The sequence below is a fragment of the Nelumbo nucifera genome, chromosome 2 (genome assembly GCF_055504915.1).
Source record: "Nelumbo nucifera cultivar China Antique chromosome 2, China Antique-T2T, whole genome shotgun sequence".
Classification (NCBI taxonomy): Eukaryota; Viridiplantae; Streptophyta; class Magnoliopsida; order Proteales; family Nelumbonaceae; genus Nelumbo; species Nelumbo nucifera.
In genome coordinates, this window is record NC_142650.1 from 23,565,725 (window position 1) to 23,580,375 (window position 14,651).

At 35.4% G+C, this 14,651-nt stretch overlaps 1 protein-coding gene across 4 annotated transcripts; it reads left to right on the top strand.

Moving 5' to 3' along the window:
- The first annotated feature begins 455 nt into the window (after window positions 1-455).
- On the top strand, window positions 456-11,979 carry LOC104595246 (fe-S cluster assembly factor HCF101, chloroplastic). 4 transcript variants are annotated; one of them, XR_016082752.1, is made up of 16 exons: window positions 456-646; window positions 738-935; window positions 3,850-3,992; window positions 4,134-4,184; window positions 4,498-4,653; window positions 4,900-5,043; window positions 5,119-5,261; window positions 6,723-6,792; window positions 7,281-7,376; window positions 7,584-7,673; window positions 7,797-7,850; window positions 8,593-8,716; window positions 8,873-9,001; window positions 9,486-9,608; window positions 10,083-10,151; window positions 11,759-11,979. XR_016082752.1 is itself a non-coding variant. In XM_088898748.1 (16 exons), the coding sequence occupies exons 1-16, from the start codon at window positions 577-579 to the stop codon at window positions 11,762-11,764; spliced, it is 1,662 nt and encodes a 553-aa protein (XP_088754874.1). In that variant the 5' UTR covers window positions 456-576; the 3' UTR covers window positions 11,765-11,979. The 4 variants fall into 4 exon arrangements, 3 of the variants coding, with proteins under 3 accessions (XP_088754874.1, XP_010254190.1, XP_088754875.1); XM_088898748.1 differs by having other exon boundaries at window positions 8,873-8,997; XM_010255888.3 differs by having other exon boundaries at window positions 457-646; window positions 738-878; window positions 8,873-8,997.
- Window positions 11,980-14,651: the final 2,672 nt, after the last annotated feature.

A 14,651-nucleotide genomic window follows, 5' to 3' on the forward strand; every position in this document is an offset into this window, starting at 1 on the left:
AAATAGTGCTCACCCCTAGGTACAAGAACAAGCCCAAGTGTTGGGGTTTAATTTAGCGCTTTTTTTTTTTTTTTGAATTCCATTTGTTACTTAGTTTAGTTGATGTTATTTGTATGTTCTGTTTGTTGCAATTCTAGGTTTTTATAGAAGTTTTTTCATTTTCTTTTAATGCAATTTTTATGTTATTGAAGTTTTTATGAGTGGGTATTTTGATAAATTAGCTTCTTCCATCACTCAACGGGATCCTTGTCGGAATCCGAAAGTTTAGGGCTTTATCGCAAATAAAAGATTTTGATAAGCCATTACCCGTAAAGTAAGGGTACAATTTACGTTTAGAATTATTCGGAGGTTTGGTTGTTAATTGTAAGAAGATATTGTCTGTATCAGTAATTTATTTAAAAAAGAAGGAGGTTTAAGCTATTTCCCTTAATCTAATATAAGTAGATTGGATTTGAATGATTGCGCGACGAGATAAACTCGAGGTTCAAAATCTCTGAGCTCTCTCGTCGCAGCTGAACTCTCTGTTCACGTCCTCTCTCGCTCTTTGCCTCTTTCTGAACACTAGAAAAGACAGAAATGCAACTTCTTCAGTCTCCATCCTCGCTCAATCTCTCGTTACTCAGCACTGAATCGTTATCAAATCGAGGTATTTTCTTGTTCTGCTATGTTTAGAGTTCAGATTCTGTCCCTCAGCGTACTCGTCTTTTCTCTTGACTGCTATTCGGATTTCTTTGTAGGACTTCTTTCAGCAAAGAAAATTTTCCAAATTTCCACTTTTAATTGTTCTATTTCATCTCAAAGGCATGAAGGGATTGTACGTCTGCTGCGTAATCCTTCTACTTCAAGCCCAGTTACCACTAGAGCTACTCCTGCTGAAGGTGATTTCTACCTCCCAAGACAACACAGAGCACCCCACCCCATCATACAAAACCCAGGTTTCTGATTTGCAGGACTTATTGAAATATTGCTTTTACTGATGATTGTAGGTTAGAACTGTAAACGAAAACGAATGAGAACTACTTTGTTCTAATTAACGCTTTACACACTTACAAAGTTGGTGGACTGATAAGATCCAAAAGCAAATGCATCAGAATGTGTATGTGGATGTATATTTATCAGTAAGGAGTGAATAAATATGCACGCCTTTGTGTATGCTCATCTACATCGCTTCGTGGTGAAGCTTCAAGCTGCAATAAATTCTCAGTATGCAGAAGTAAATTCTCCCCCTTGATTCTAGGTTCATTCTCAGATAAGTGTTGAAGAGTTTGAACTTTCCGAGTAATAGAAGAAGAAAAGGCTAAAAGTAAAATCTGTCCGAACGGCTAAAAATGAAGATGGGCGAGGCTAGTTGTAGGGGGAGAGAGAGAGATAGGGTGATATCTATTACATGTTTTCTATAGAGCTAAGCTTAAACAAATTAATGGAATCGATAAATAGAGGATTTGCTTTAATCTTCACGCGTTATTTCAGTTATATTGTGATCAGTACTCCTTCAGTTATCAATAGCATACAGCAACAAAAACGAACTGTGGTGAGCACTGTAGAAATGAGAAGAAAGGGGAAAGAGTTAACCTACAAATTTTCAAATAATGTCTAGATTCTGGTGAACCACTCAACCAAAGTCTTGTATCAGCAAATATTCATAAATTTCATTCATATACTAAAATCAGAAACACAAAATTATTTATAGATCTCATTTGGTGCAGCTAGACCTAACTGGAGTGAAAAGAATAAAATGCCATTATGACTAAAGAAACGAATAAAAGACTAGAACAGCTTACCCTCTCAGCAAGTAACTCAAATAGCTAAAAGACAACCATAAAAGGACTAAAAAGACTTTAACCTATCTGCTGCCCACATAAAATAAGAAAATGGTTAAAATACCTTCCTGCTCAAAATTTAAAGAAAATTCGGTATATACCTCTGCAAATAGATGATTTCTAGTTAGTGATTGAGCCCTTCATCCCCTTCTTATGAGCATTAATTAAGGGGTATTAAGGATCCCCATCATCTTTTTCCAGCTTAGAATAACTCAAAATTTTCAAGTCAGGAATGCTGCTATTCAGCTTTCTACCTTGTATGAAGTGCTCCTAGTCCTAATTATAATTAATAATTTCGACCAATTTCTCCTTCATAGTTAATCCTTGAGAACAATTTTTTTGGACCTGTTTTTTTTTTTTTTTTGATAAATGATTTTTTTGGACCTGTTACTTATTTGATTTTCACAGTCATGCTTGATTCTATCAACTTGTGCTTCAGTTTGTTTGAAATTATCAAAGTCGTAAATTGGCTGGACATTTGACACTGGTGACCTGGAATTGGCTTCAGAAAAAACACTGGTGACCTGGAATAGGAGTAATGGCATGCTGAAGATCATTAATTAGATGGTAGGTTGTTAATTGACTTTTGAGGAACCATATCAGACAAAGGAGTTAGCACCTGAAACACTTGATGTGGGACTTCTACAGGAGGAAGAACAGTTGGTTCCTTTACATTTTTCAGTACTACAACATCCCCAATACCAGTTCCTTTTCTTTCCACTTCAATCTGCTTCATGAGGATTAAAAAGAGGGCCTTATTTTATTGTTCAACCACATTTTTCTGCCTTTTCCATGGTAGTTGAGTTAATCGGACTGAACTTTGGCAATTTTCCTTCCTAATGTTAAAAGAAATCCTTATTTTCATGTAGATATCAGGGTTGATTTTTATAATGCTGAGATGATAGTTTGGTTACCTTTAAAAGTGAAAGAAGGAAAAATCAGAAAAAGGAAATCTATCTGATTATCATTTAAAGTGATTAGTTTAAAAACTTTGTCAATTCTCCTGTAATGCTTCTCTCTCAGAAAAAAGGGAGGGATAAAATGTTGCCAATAGTGTTCACAGAAAAGGTGAAGGTGTTGAAGATTATACAAATTCAGTAGTCCAAACATATCTGCCATTCAGGCTTAATGAATTTCTGGTTAGTAACACCTCAACGGTTGTGGATAGGTTGTTAGCATGTGGATTTGAACATGCAAGTCAAGGCATGCACAAATCCAGGTTTCCTAAGGAAGCTAAATTTCTGCAAACAAACACATGGATTTCTGATGCTGAAGGATAATTCCAGCTAAAGAAAATTCTAACTTACTTGCATGCCAAGGAACCTTGATATGTGCTTTAGATGATCCAGAAATGCTCTAAATGGAAGATAGTGTATTCTTTTGCAAAAATGAACGTTTGATATTTGTGTAATTGCGTTTTTAAGTTTATATATATGCCATGTTCAAAGGGTTGTACAACCTCGATTTGCCATTATCTTCCATAGCCTTTGAATGAGAGGCACTGAAGAATGTTTCTGGAAGCTATGCCCTAAATAGTTGCAGAAGTTTGCAAGGGGGATGGGTCAGCCACTTGGCTGTTTCCTGTTTCTGCTCATTACTCTATTCTGGAGAGTAGAGTTGTGTGTTCCTTTTTTTAATATATTTTTTGGCTTGTTATCTATTAAAAAAATCTTCTTTTAAGTAATGCCTCTCATGCAGTCCATGCATCAAAGTGCAAAATGAGAGGGAAGCTGAGTCTCACATTTCATTAGTTCACTTCTAAGTTTGATATCTCCATTCCTTTCATATCCAGATAATGTAGATTCTAGGTAGTTTAGGCTAGAGATATATTCTATAATAGAGGTGCTAAGCTTCCTTCTATATCATCTGCTACCATATTTGATTGCTGTCATAAAGTGTAAGTGTGTGTGTGTGTGTGTGTATTCTTCTGCTTCCTCTCCTCTGAAATGGTTTTACCATTTTCTTTGTTATTTTTTCTATTGTTCATTTTTTATCTCTTTAACTTTTCACTTTTTTCTTGTCTTTGTAGCTGGTGCTTCCACAATACTTAATAGCAATGCTGAGAAAGATGTATTGACAGCCTTGTCACAGATCATTGATCCAGACTTTGGGACAGATATTGTCTCATGTGGGTTTGTGAAAGATATGCACATCAATGAAGCCTTGGGAGAGGTAACTGAGAAACATGGATGATGTAAATTTTCCATCATTTTATTGTAACTATTTTCCATTACTTATAATGGAAATATTTTCCATTACTTATAGACAAGGGATATTGTATTTACTAAAAGATTTCAAGTTTTCATATTACAGGTTTCTTTTCGGTTGGAGCTTACTACACCAGCATGTCCAGTCAAGGACATGGTAAATGACATACAATCACCATAGTTTGATCAAGATCTGATGTAGGTTTCAATGGTAGTTTTTTTTCCTTCACTTGAAATTTGTCCATCATGAGAAATTGTGGAAGATCATGTACTCTTAAAGTGGATTTAAATTTGAGTAATGTAGTTTTCTCTAATCAGATATATCTGCCAACTCCTGCTTCCACCAACTAGCTTTAATTTGTTTAGAAAAATTATTCTTCTCCAATTTGATTGCTTATAGATGAATTCCTAGATAATTTCTGTAATGGATCTTGTTCAAACAAATGTCAACAAGATTTAATGCTTGGCAGTTTGAGCAGAAGGCAAATGAGGTGGTGGCAATGCTTCCTTGGGTTAAAAAAGTTAATGTTACTATGTCGGCACAACCTGCAAGACCTGTTTTTGCAGGGCAACTCCCAACAGGCTTACAGACTATTTCCAATATCATTGCAGTTTCAAGTTGCAAGGTAGAGTGCTTCTTATCTGTAATGTGTCTAGGTTCTATTTGCTGTTTATTCTAACATATTGGCAATTCCAGATATCATGTGCCTGGCACCTCACTTCTTTGTCTAACAAGTAACAATGGTCATTGAATTGAACAAGATTTCAATGACATGGTTCCATTTTGACTGATGAATCCTTTTATACATCTTTAGATAAATTCTTCATAAGGTCTTGTTCTCAATATTTATTGTTTACTTGAATCTGTGCAGGGAGGAGTGGGGAAATCAACTGTTGCTGTAAACCTTGCATATACTTTGGCTGGGATGGGTGCTAGAGTTGGCATCTTTGATGCTGATGTCTATGGGCCAAGCTTACCAACAATGGTTTCCCCTGAACATCGGCTCTTAGAAATGGTAAACATTCTTTCGTTGATATTAAATTCATTATTCTGAAAGTGCCCTAGTAATGACTGAATGAACTGCCTTTAGAACCCAGAGACAAGAAGTATAATTCCCACAGAATACTTGGGTGTAAAACTGGTATCTTTTGGATTTGCTGGACAAGGGCGTGCAATAATGAGAGGTCCAATGGTTTCTGGGGTCATCAACCAATTATTAACTACTTCTGAGTGGTATGTTTTTCTTCTAACACAATTCCTGAATTAAAAAAGGAGAAACTTAGCCTGTATTTTCCACTATTAAAATTTATTACTTAAGTTTTATTCTCCCAAATTAAAAATTTGATTTCACAACTTTTTCAAACTCTAATTACATAGAAAGTTTATGAAACATGAATTAACAAATCACATTTATGTTGTCATAAAGTTTCTAAAATGGTTTAAAGTCTGAACTATATTTAATGTTCAAGACCCAAATAATTATGGTTGTAAGCTAAGTTCACATGGAGTCATGTATATGAAATGTTATTGTCAGAAATCATCTTTGTATTGGATTTGTTTGTTTAATCCTTCTGCTACTCCTATTTATTAAAAAAAGAAAAAAATCCTTCTGCTACTCCTCTGGTCCTCCCCCCAATCCACCCAACCAACAAACAAATATAAAAAAGTTTATAAACATTGTTGATTGCTCTATACTTTTATTAGATTGAAGCAGCCTGTGTATGGTGAGGAGTACCCTGTTGATGCATTGTTGATTATTCTATACTCACAGCAAGGTTCTATGTGCACTACAACCTTTTTCCTTTTTTTTTCATTTTTAAATGTAAAATTCCTGTTCTTGTTCTCATAGCCCAACTTGGTTTCCTAGGCAAGTACTTGCCTTGGGACACCCCATATGCTCCATCAGCTAGGCTTAAAAAAAGAAACACCTGACTTATCAAGTCCTTAGCCAGGTTTGTGCCTTTTAGGAACCTTACTCCACTCCACAATTCTTAGCTTACCAAGTTTTCTGGGTTAATAGAAGATCAACATGGCTTTGTGTCTGCAATCCAAATTAAATTAAAAGAAATTGTATTTTCAGGTTCTTGGATTGGTTGTTCTTCCCTTGATTTTAGTGATTTTAAGTGTTTCACATCCCAATCAACTCAATAGATGCTAAGTATGCTCAAGTTAAAAATTGCAGAAGAATACTTTTCACAAGAGGGAAATCTATGTGCAAAGTATCCAGCTATGCAGGTTAGGTCTGTATCCAGTCCACCCATCCCAAGAGGCCAAGAGACCAACATTGGATAATGCCTTTTATATTTCAATATAAGGACCAAATTCATCCCAGTACACCCCTCTCAACTGCATATTATTGTTTGTTTATTTTGTGGTTGGTGGAAGGGGTCTTTGCCATATTTGATGTGGATTTTTGTTGTTGTATTTGGGGAGGGATTTTTCAGGATGTCATTTCTTGTTTGTAGGACTGTTTTTCTTTTGTATATGGGGTTTGATGTTAGGGTAGGTCTGTTCTTTGCTGGGTGATTTCTTATCCCTGCTGTTTTTCCATCTTTCCCCTTTTTTCCTTAATAAAGTTGTATTTTTTATTTATCTTCAAAAAAAATTCATCCCAGCCTCTTGGTATTCATTTTGCTCCCACAATATTTATATGTTAATGCACAATTTGGCCTCCTAATTGATGTAATTTTGCAGGGGAGAACTAGACTATCTTGTTATTGATATGCCTCCTGGGACTGGAGATATCCAACTTACTTTATGCCAGGTCTTACTTCTCATACCCTCATTTTGTTTGACACTGAAAAAATGATGTACCTGAATATAATTAAATTCTTAAAGAACTTTCTTCACATGAATTTGATGGAATAGAGCCTGGATCTACAGTTCCTTGTCAATGATACATGCATTATCTTCTCATTTGGACAGAAGCAAATACTGTAGTAAATAATAAAAATGTTCCAAATCTTGGAAGAAAACTGTCTGTTTCAGATATACTTGACAAGAGCCTCTTTGTTGGTTGTATCCCTTATATAGTGCACCTTTCACCTGAATTTGGCATCGAGTTGGATGGTGCATTTCTCTTTCATTCCTTCTCCCCCACCCCCTTTATTAAGTGTTTTTTTAACCTATATACTCCCATTTTGATAGATGGACTTAACTTCTCTATTCTGATAGTAATAAATATTATCTACCTTGTTATTTTTTCTTTCTGATACTTCCAATGTGTTGACCCCGGTCATGTCAACCTTTCAGGTAGTTCCATTAACTGCTGCTGTGATTGTTACTACCCCTCAGAAGCTAGCATTCATTGATGTTGCGAAAGGAGTCCGCATGTTTTCAAAGCTCAAGGTGAGGATTTTGTACATAATAATCGGTTAGCTGTATTCCCCATCTAAAGAGTCTAATCTTTTCTTTTTGTGTTGACATCAATAAAATTGCAATTACCTAAATTGAAAACTGTACTTGGGAAGTGGGAGCTTAATTTATATAATGCTTTCCATATTTCTGTGATTGTTAAAAAATAAAAGAAAAATGTTTTCACACTGAGTTCTCCAGGTACCATGTATTGCTGTTGTTGAAAATATGTGCCATTTTGATGCTGATGGGAAACGCTATTACCCATTCGGTAGAGGCTCAGGTTCTCAGGCATGTAATTTGATCCAGAATCTGTATCATCAGATTTGTTTCTGTACCACTCTTTATTATTTCAGTGAATAAAACAAAAGGAAAATACACAAAACTTTATTGATTCCATTAATGTCTATGCAGGTTGTCCAACAATTTGGAATCCCTCATCTGTTTGATCTTCCAATCAGACCAACTGTATGTATCATCAGCTTTTCTTGTTATACATAGTTACATACTGCATGGAGATATCTATTTACAATTTATTTTCAAACTATACTTTTAATTTGCAACACAAATTTCTGCTGTTTGATAATTCTTTCTATTTGTTTCATTTTTGTGCTCCTGCATAGCTACATATGTTGTTTGATTGTCTTCATTTCTCTGATTACACCTTACCTCATTCTGTGTCATTATTTTAGCTGAGTAGGCCTCAACTTTCTTTTTCAGTAACATCCAGCCCAAGTATATCATGCATCATATACAAATCAAAGAACCAACCTACAAATTAATTAAATCTTGGACTTCCAGTGTTTGCAGAAATCTCTGTTAAATATCTTCTCTTTTTTTTCTTGTTCTTTATTCCTTCTCTGTTTTCTTTTTCCTGATTGTTCACGAGAGGTAGGCTTTCAAGATGAAATATTTTTTCCATGGTGAATCTTTTCTTAATCTCTTCTTGGAAAATATTTTGGATGAACATGTTCAATTGACCATTCCCTTATCCCATTTCCTTCATTTGCCTATATTCCTTAAATAATCAGCTGCACAACTCCACTAAATATCCCTTTACTTTTGTCTACTTATCTTTTTCCAGGTAGTAGTATGTTCTGTTGAAGCTTGGTTTTCCTTCTCATAAAATCTTAATATGATTAAGCAGCATACAATCTTCATGTTTTGTCAATTTGAACTGTTAAATTTTGACATAACATTACTTTGCCAGTTATCTGCTTCTGGAGATATTGGAATGCCTGAAGTAGTTACTGATCCTCAAGGTGAAGTTGCTAGGACATTTCAAGAGCTTGGAGTTTGTGTTGTCCAACAGTGTGCAAAGATTCGCCAACAAGGTACACCAACAGCCTTATGAAGATAAACTAGGGAGATAAGAATTAAAAGAATGGTGGTTTATATTCAAGCTGCTAATTTCTGATTATAAGAGTTTCATTGTCTTCACTGAGCATTTGTGCTGTCTTCATTTTCTATTTCGCTCTTTTCTTTTTCAGTATCAACAGCTGTAATGTACGACAAATCTATCAAGGCAATCAGGGTGAAAGTACCAGATTCTGATGAAGAGTTCCTCTTGCATCCTGCAACTGTGAGACGAAATGATCGGTCTGCCCAAAGTGTTGTATGTGAGCTTAGACTCTGGCAGGAATATATCTTTTGTCCGTGCTTCTTATATGATATTTTATCTAGGTCTCAGAGAACTTGTCGATTCTCCCTGTGGTTCCCATACACAAAATATCCAACCATTAAATAATACATGTTTGGTATGTATTGGATGGTGATGTGAAGAACAATTAGTGGCGATGGTTATGATATGATTATAAATTTATAATATGGTAGCTGTAAAGGAAAAGGCCTGAAGTCACAGATTGATATGTTTTAAAGTCATTGTTTGTCGCACATTATATATAATATTGGGGAGTCTGATGACTCAAAACAAATAAAGGTTACATACTGTATTGCCATAAACGAATTGGGTGTTTACAAATCTTTAACTGTTTTCTGTTAGCTTTAACTATTGTCACTATAGTGATGAATCATTCAATTTCCTAGAATCTATTTGCAACCTTGCTTTTCACAAGTTTAGTTATGATTCCTTAACTGAAACAGGATGAGTGGACTGGGGAGCAAAAACTGCAATATGCTGATGTTCCTGAAGATATTGAACCAGAAGATATCCGGCCTATGGGAAACTATGCTGTTTCCATAACATGGCCAGATGGATTTAGCCAGGTGATTTTATATTTATTGATGTCTGAAAAGGTATTTATGTGATGGATGTGCCTGGTCACAAAAACTGATCTACTGAAATGAAAAGTTTTGAGAAAAAGGCATCATATAAACTCCTGTTATCTCAAATGCACAGGACCTCATATTTCTTCCCAAAATCATGCAGAGGTGTTAAGTCACTAAGGAATCCAAGCACAAAAACATCTGTAATGCCACCTTAACCAGTTAACCCTACTCCAGTAGACACAATAAGCAAATAATTGACAGTATGCCATTGTACAGAAGTGCCAATTTATATGTAACCCCTAAAATGGTCCTTCAATGGTAATATGCCTTGTGTTAAAAATAATCAAAAGAACAAAAGCTAGAGGTGAAATTCAATACATATAATTGATTTATGAATTTTCCATGTCCATTATCTAATTTCATGACAGTCTCATTATTTTAATAACTTGAACATTTTTCTTTCTTGTGCAGATAGCTCCGTATGATCAATTGCAAACCATAGAGCGTCTGGTTGATGTTCCCCAACCAGCTCGTGCACAGGTAAAGGTCTTCATCAGTCCTAGACTGTCATTAGCAAAGAACATACCATAAATTGCCTATTTAATCATCCATAACTGGTGCAGATGTAATATGAGCTCAAATCTTTAGACCTACTACACCCAGCCACAGACCTTTTTTATGAATAAGGAATGATTTTATTAGAGATTAAAAAGCATAAAAGATACACAGAGAAAGCTTCCCAAAAAGAGGCACGAGATGCAGCCTCAGACAAAGACAAAGAGTTATAGTTTAGCCCAAAACATCTGATTCCAATGCTCTCATTGTTTAGCTAGTGAATCTGCTAATCCATTTGCTGATCTTCTTTGCCATTGGAAATGGACTGTCAAATTTGTAGTTAGCCATTTGAATCTTCGTAAAGCTCCCATATAGGATCAGGCTGCAGTTTCTGGTTCTTTTAACCACTCAATCACTAGTTTGGTATCACCTTTGATTAAAAGCTGTTCACAATTCAGTTCTTTGGCAAATTCTGCTCCTTGTAGCATTGCTTGGGTTTCTGCATTAACTGAATCCCCTACTCCAATACCAGAAGGTCCCAGATTGCCTAAAATGCTACCATCAAAGTTGAGCTTGATGATACCCTCTTCAGGAGGTTTCCATTCCACTGACGGTTTACTTCTCACACTAGAACTTTTGGCAACCGCTTCACAATTTCTCCATAATTCATCAAAAGAAAAGGGAGAAAAGAGTTCCAAAGTCTTCACTTAGTTGATGGTTATATGAATTAAACATTCCCAAACATTGATCTCATTCCTCTCCTCATAAAAAATTCTGGAATTTCTTTCCTTCCAAACAGTCCAAGCCAATGCAGTCCTAGCACAACTCCACAAGACTCTACCTCTTTTCTTAGGCCACCTGAAGGTTGTAGGTTCAAATAGATTGCTAATCTGCATCGGTGTTGTTCTCCCAGCCATAGACATCTTGCAGCTGTAGTTGGAAACAAGGTTCAAAGTGTCGACACGATACGCCCGATGCGGGGCATATCGTATCGTATCTTTGGGTGCCAATACATCTGTTTACAGGTGTTTTCACGTATTCTTTTTTTTATGTATGTATGTATGTATGTATGTATGTATGTATGTATGTATTTCTTTTTCACGTATTTTTTTTTAATTATACTTAAAACTGAAATTTGAAAAAGAAAAACTAAAAAAAAAATAAAAGACATATCGGTTAAAGTACCAATACACCTCTGCCGATACACAGGTGTATTGATACTTTGAACCATGATTGGAAACTCCTGTACAGGGGAGGCACTAGGAATCATCTTGTGTCTGTCTGTGAGTGTGTTGGTGGTGGTGGGGGGGGGGGGGTTGCCTTGGTTGGTTCTGCCCTGCTCCAGTCTTCTGTTGTAGTGTTTTAATATAGTAGTCTCTTCTATAATGTTTCCATTGATTGCCTTAGTAAAAAACGTAGCTTAGATTGATTTCTCTAGCATAATGCTAAGCTGAGACAGTGCTATCTATTCTTGATCTCACAACAGCCTTGGCTCATTCACTCTCTCCTGAGATTCCAAATTTGATCCAAAAGCTGCTTTATGTTTATTTTGCCTTTAATTTTGTCAAAAAGCTCATTTTCCTTTGTTACAGGCCTGATAGCTTCATGTAAAATTTGGATGCTGAGAGTGATCTAAGCCATAGTACACAAGTGGAAGAAGAAACTAAAGCCGAAGTTAGATATGCTTCTGCATAGGAATCTTTCATTCTTATTGATTCTTTTTTGTGTACTAATATTACATTCATCCTAATTGTGAGTATTATATGTAACTATGTCATCTTGTTTATTTAATAAAGTGGTTAATGATAATCAATAAGAGAAGAGGGGGATAAAGGCAAGTTGGCCCTTTATTCATTGTAATTTAAGCCCTTTACTATTTAGGGCTTAAATTACGAAAGTTGTATTGTCTTGATTTGAACTGAATTTTAATGTCTGAATAAAATCTCCATCCCAATTATATAGATATAAGAATACTGCAGTCAGTGAGCATTCTAGATAAAAAGTGTCAAGGATGAAACTCCTAATCTGATCCCAAGAGTCCAAGACATCTCATTTGCATAGGTTACAAGGCATTCTAGCTTGATTTGACATGAATTATATTGAGATGAATCTGACTTGAGTCAGTATCAAAAGGTTCAAAATACTTAGGTATCTAACTATTTTACATAAAATTTGCCAATATCTAAGGGTCTGATTTGCAGCCAGAATTGGAATTGAAATCCTTCAAAATCGGAATCGGAATGGTCTAAATATAATTTGTTTGGTTCAAACAGGAATGGGATTTTATTCCCAAAGGAGGGGCAAAGAATGGCCATTCTCTCAAATGGAGGAATGCCATTCTAGTAGGAATAGAAATGAGATTTTGATTCCACTCAACCAAACAGAACTCTATTCCCGCAAATCAAACGGGGCCTAAGATCTAAAATAAGTTTTGGTTAACCAAAGCTGACTGATCTTGTGGACTGGTGGCTCAAACTGAAACCGAATAACTGAACCCAATGAATTAACAAAGATCCAATCCAAAATTTTAACCTATATCGTACCTCTCGTTTGGGTCTAAGAATAATTTTGGACTATGCAAAACCCGAACCAGAACTGAAAAAAACAAAACCCAGCTTCTCAGACCAGTCATTTTACCCAAAGGGGTTATAGCATAAAGAGGTAACTTTTGAGCTCTACTAGCAACAAAAAGTAGCTCTTTTGTAAAATATCATAGATAAGGCATTTTTGCAAGGTAATATCACAAAAGGGCAGTAAAACATGAGGTGCATCCACCATATGGGAAATGCCTTTGATGCATTTTTTATGACAAAACTGCCCCTCTTTCTCTTTTTCGGCAAAATGTATCGAAAACCCAAAGAAATCTCTCCGCCTTTCTCTTCCTGGTAATCGACTGAAGCTTTTGAAACCCCATTCTTCCTTCTTCCTAAAGAAATGAAAAACTATAAGAAATCCTACTCCCCTCTCCAAAATTGAAAATAAATAAACCCTATTGTAGCCTTCATTCTTCATATGGAACCCTGTTTATCTTTTTGTTGCTAACAAACTCCGGCAGCTGCAATCCAAGACCAAGAGCATCCTCCCAAGAAGCTCCCAATGATGAACTTTTGGGCGTCAGCCTTGCTCATGACGTGAAAACCTGCCAAGGCCAGTGACACCGCCGTAACAGCCAAGAAAGTATAGCATTACACGACCGACGTCACCGCGCAGGCCGAGCTCGCTCCCCAGGTAGAGGTCTCCTCCTGGTAATCTGATTTCGCTGGAGGAGACAGAGACGATGTGGGTGATGTCTCCTACTGGTCTCCCCCATTCCTTGATGCAGGCAAGGCTTGCTTCCAGCGCCATCTCCAGTACTGCTGGGTTTGCTATTTCGAGCCTTTGCTTGATCATTGGTGAGCCCTCTGTTGTCAGAACAAGTTCTGGGTACTTGTCTAAGATCTCCTTGGAGCAGCAGCCACCGCCTGGGAGATGGTCTTGTAGTATATGTTTGACGCCGATGCTGCAGATGCAAACGATGCTGCTGATGTGTGGTTGGAAGTACGGTTTTCTCAATTTTTGAAGCGTGGCTTAGAACACTATTTTTTATGAAAAAACAGTTTCAAATAAATACCCATTTTTTAAAATACCATTTCTTCGGATGTGACACTAATGTGATGTCGTTGCTCTAAAAAATGGCAACTATACTAAACAACCGTGTAATTACCGGATCCATCTGCGACCACCACAACATCAGCTTGTAAAACTGCACTTGGTGACTAAAGAAGCTTCCGGTTTGCAGCAGAGATCTATGTCGGCGGGAAGCCATCAGCGTGGCTTTTCTTGCAGGAAATTCTCCTCAATTTTTTATTTTTTTGAATTTTTATTTTTTTGAATTTTACATAATTACCCATTAAACCAATAAGGAAATCGCATATATCTAACTATTTCTAACAACCATAAAGCTTTTCTAATGTTTAGTTAAGTGGCATTATTTTCCTCCACTTCCTTCTAAATTATTTCTAATTCCTATTTATCTCTTAAATTATCTTTAATTCCTATTTATCTCTTAAATTATCTCTAATTCAGAAGAGAGATTCTCTTTGTCTAAAGAAAGTTTCAATTAAAAAAAATTAAGAACTATTTAAATGTTATAATGAAATTATATACTAAATTTAAAATATTTATTCAAAACACAAAAATTAATAGATTTAATAATATTCATATTATTAATAATTCAATATTTTTACAAAATTCATCATGAAATTATGTAGTAACAATAAAAATTATAATTTTATGAATTATTCAATTTAAATGTTATTCAAATAATAATAATTTAACATTAAAAAATAAAAGATTATTTAAAAATTTCAATAACTAAAAATATTAAATAAAAAACATTAAAAATAGCTAAATAATATAACAAAATGTTTAATATTACGTAATAACATTAAAATAAATAAAATTCAAATAATGAAAATTTTTAAATATTTTACATATTATTTAAAT

Coding starts and splice junctions, on each gene's coding strand:
- LOC104595246 (XM_088898748.1), top strand. CDS start 577: ATGCAACTTCTTCAGTCTCCATCCTCGCTCAATCTCTCGTTACTCAGC. Junction 647..737: donor TGAATCGTTATCAAATCGAG/GTATTTTCTTGT, acceptor ATTTCTTTGTAG/GACTTCTTTCAGCAAAGAAA. Junction 8,998..9,485: donor ATCGGTCTGCCCAAAGTGTT/GTATGTGAGCTT, acceptor TAACTGAAACAG/GATGAGTGGACTGGGGAGCA.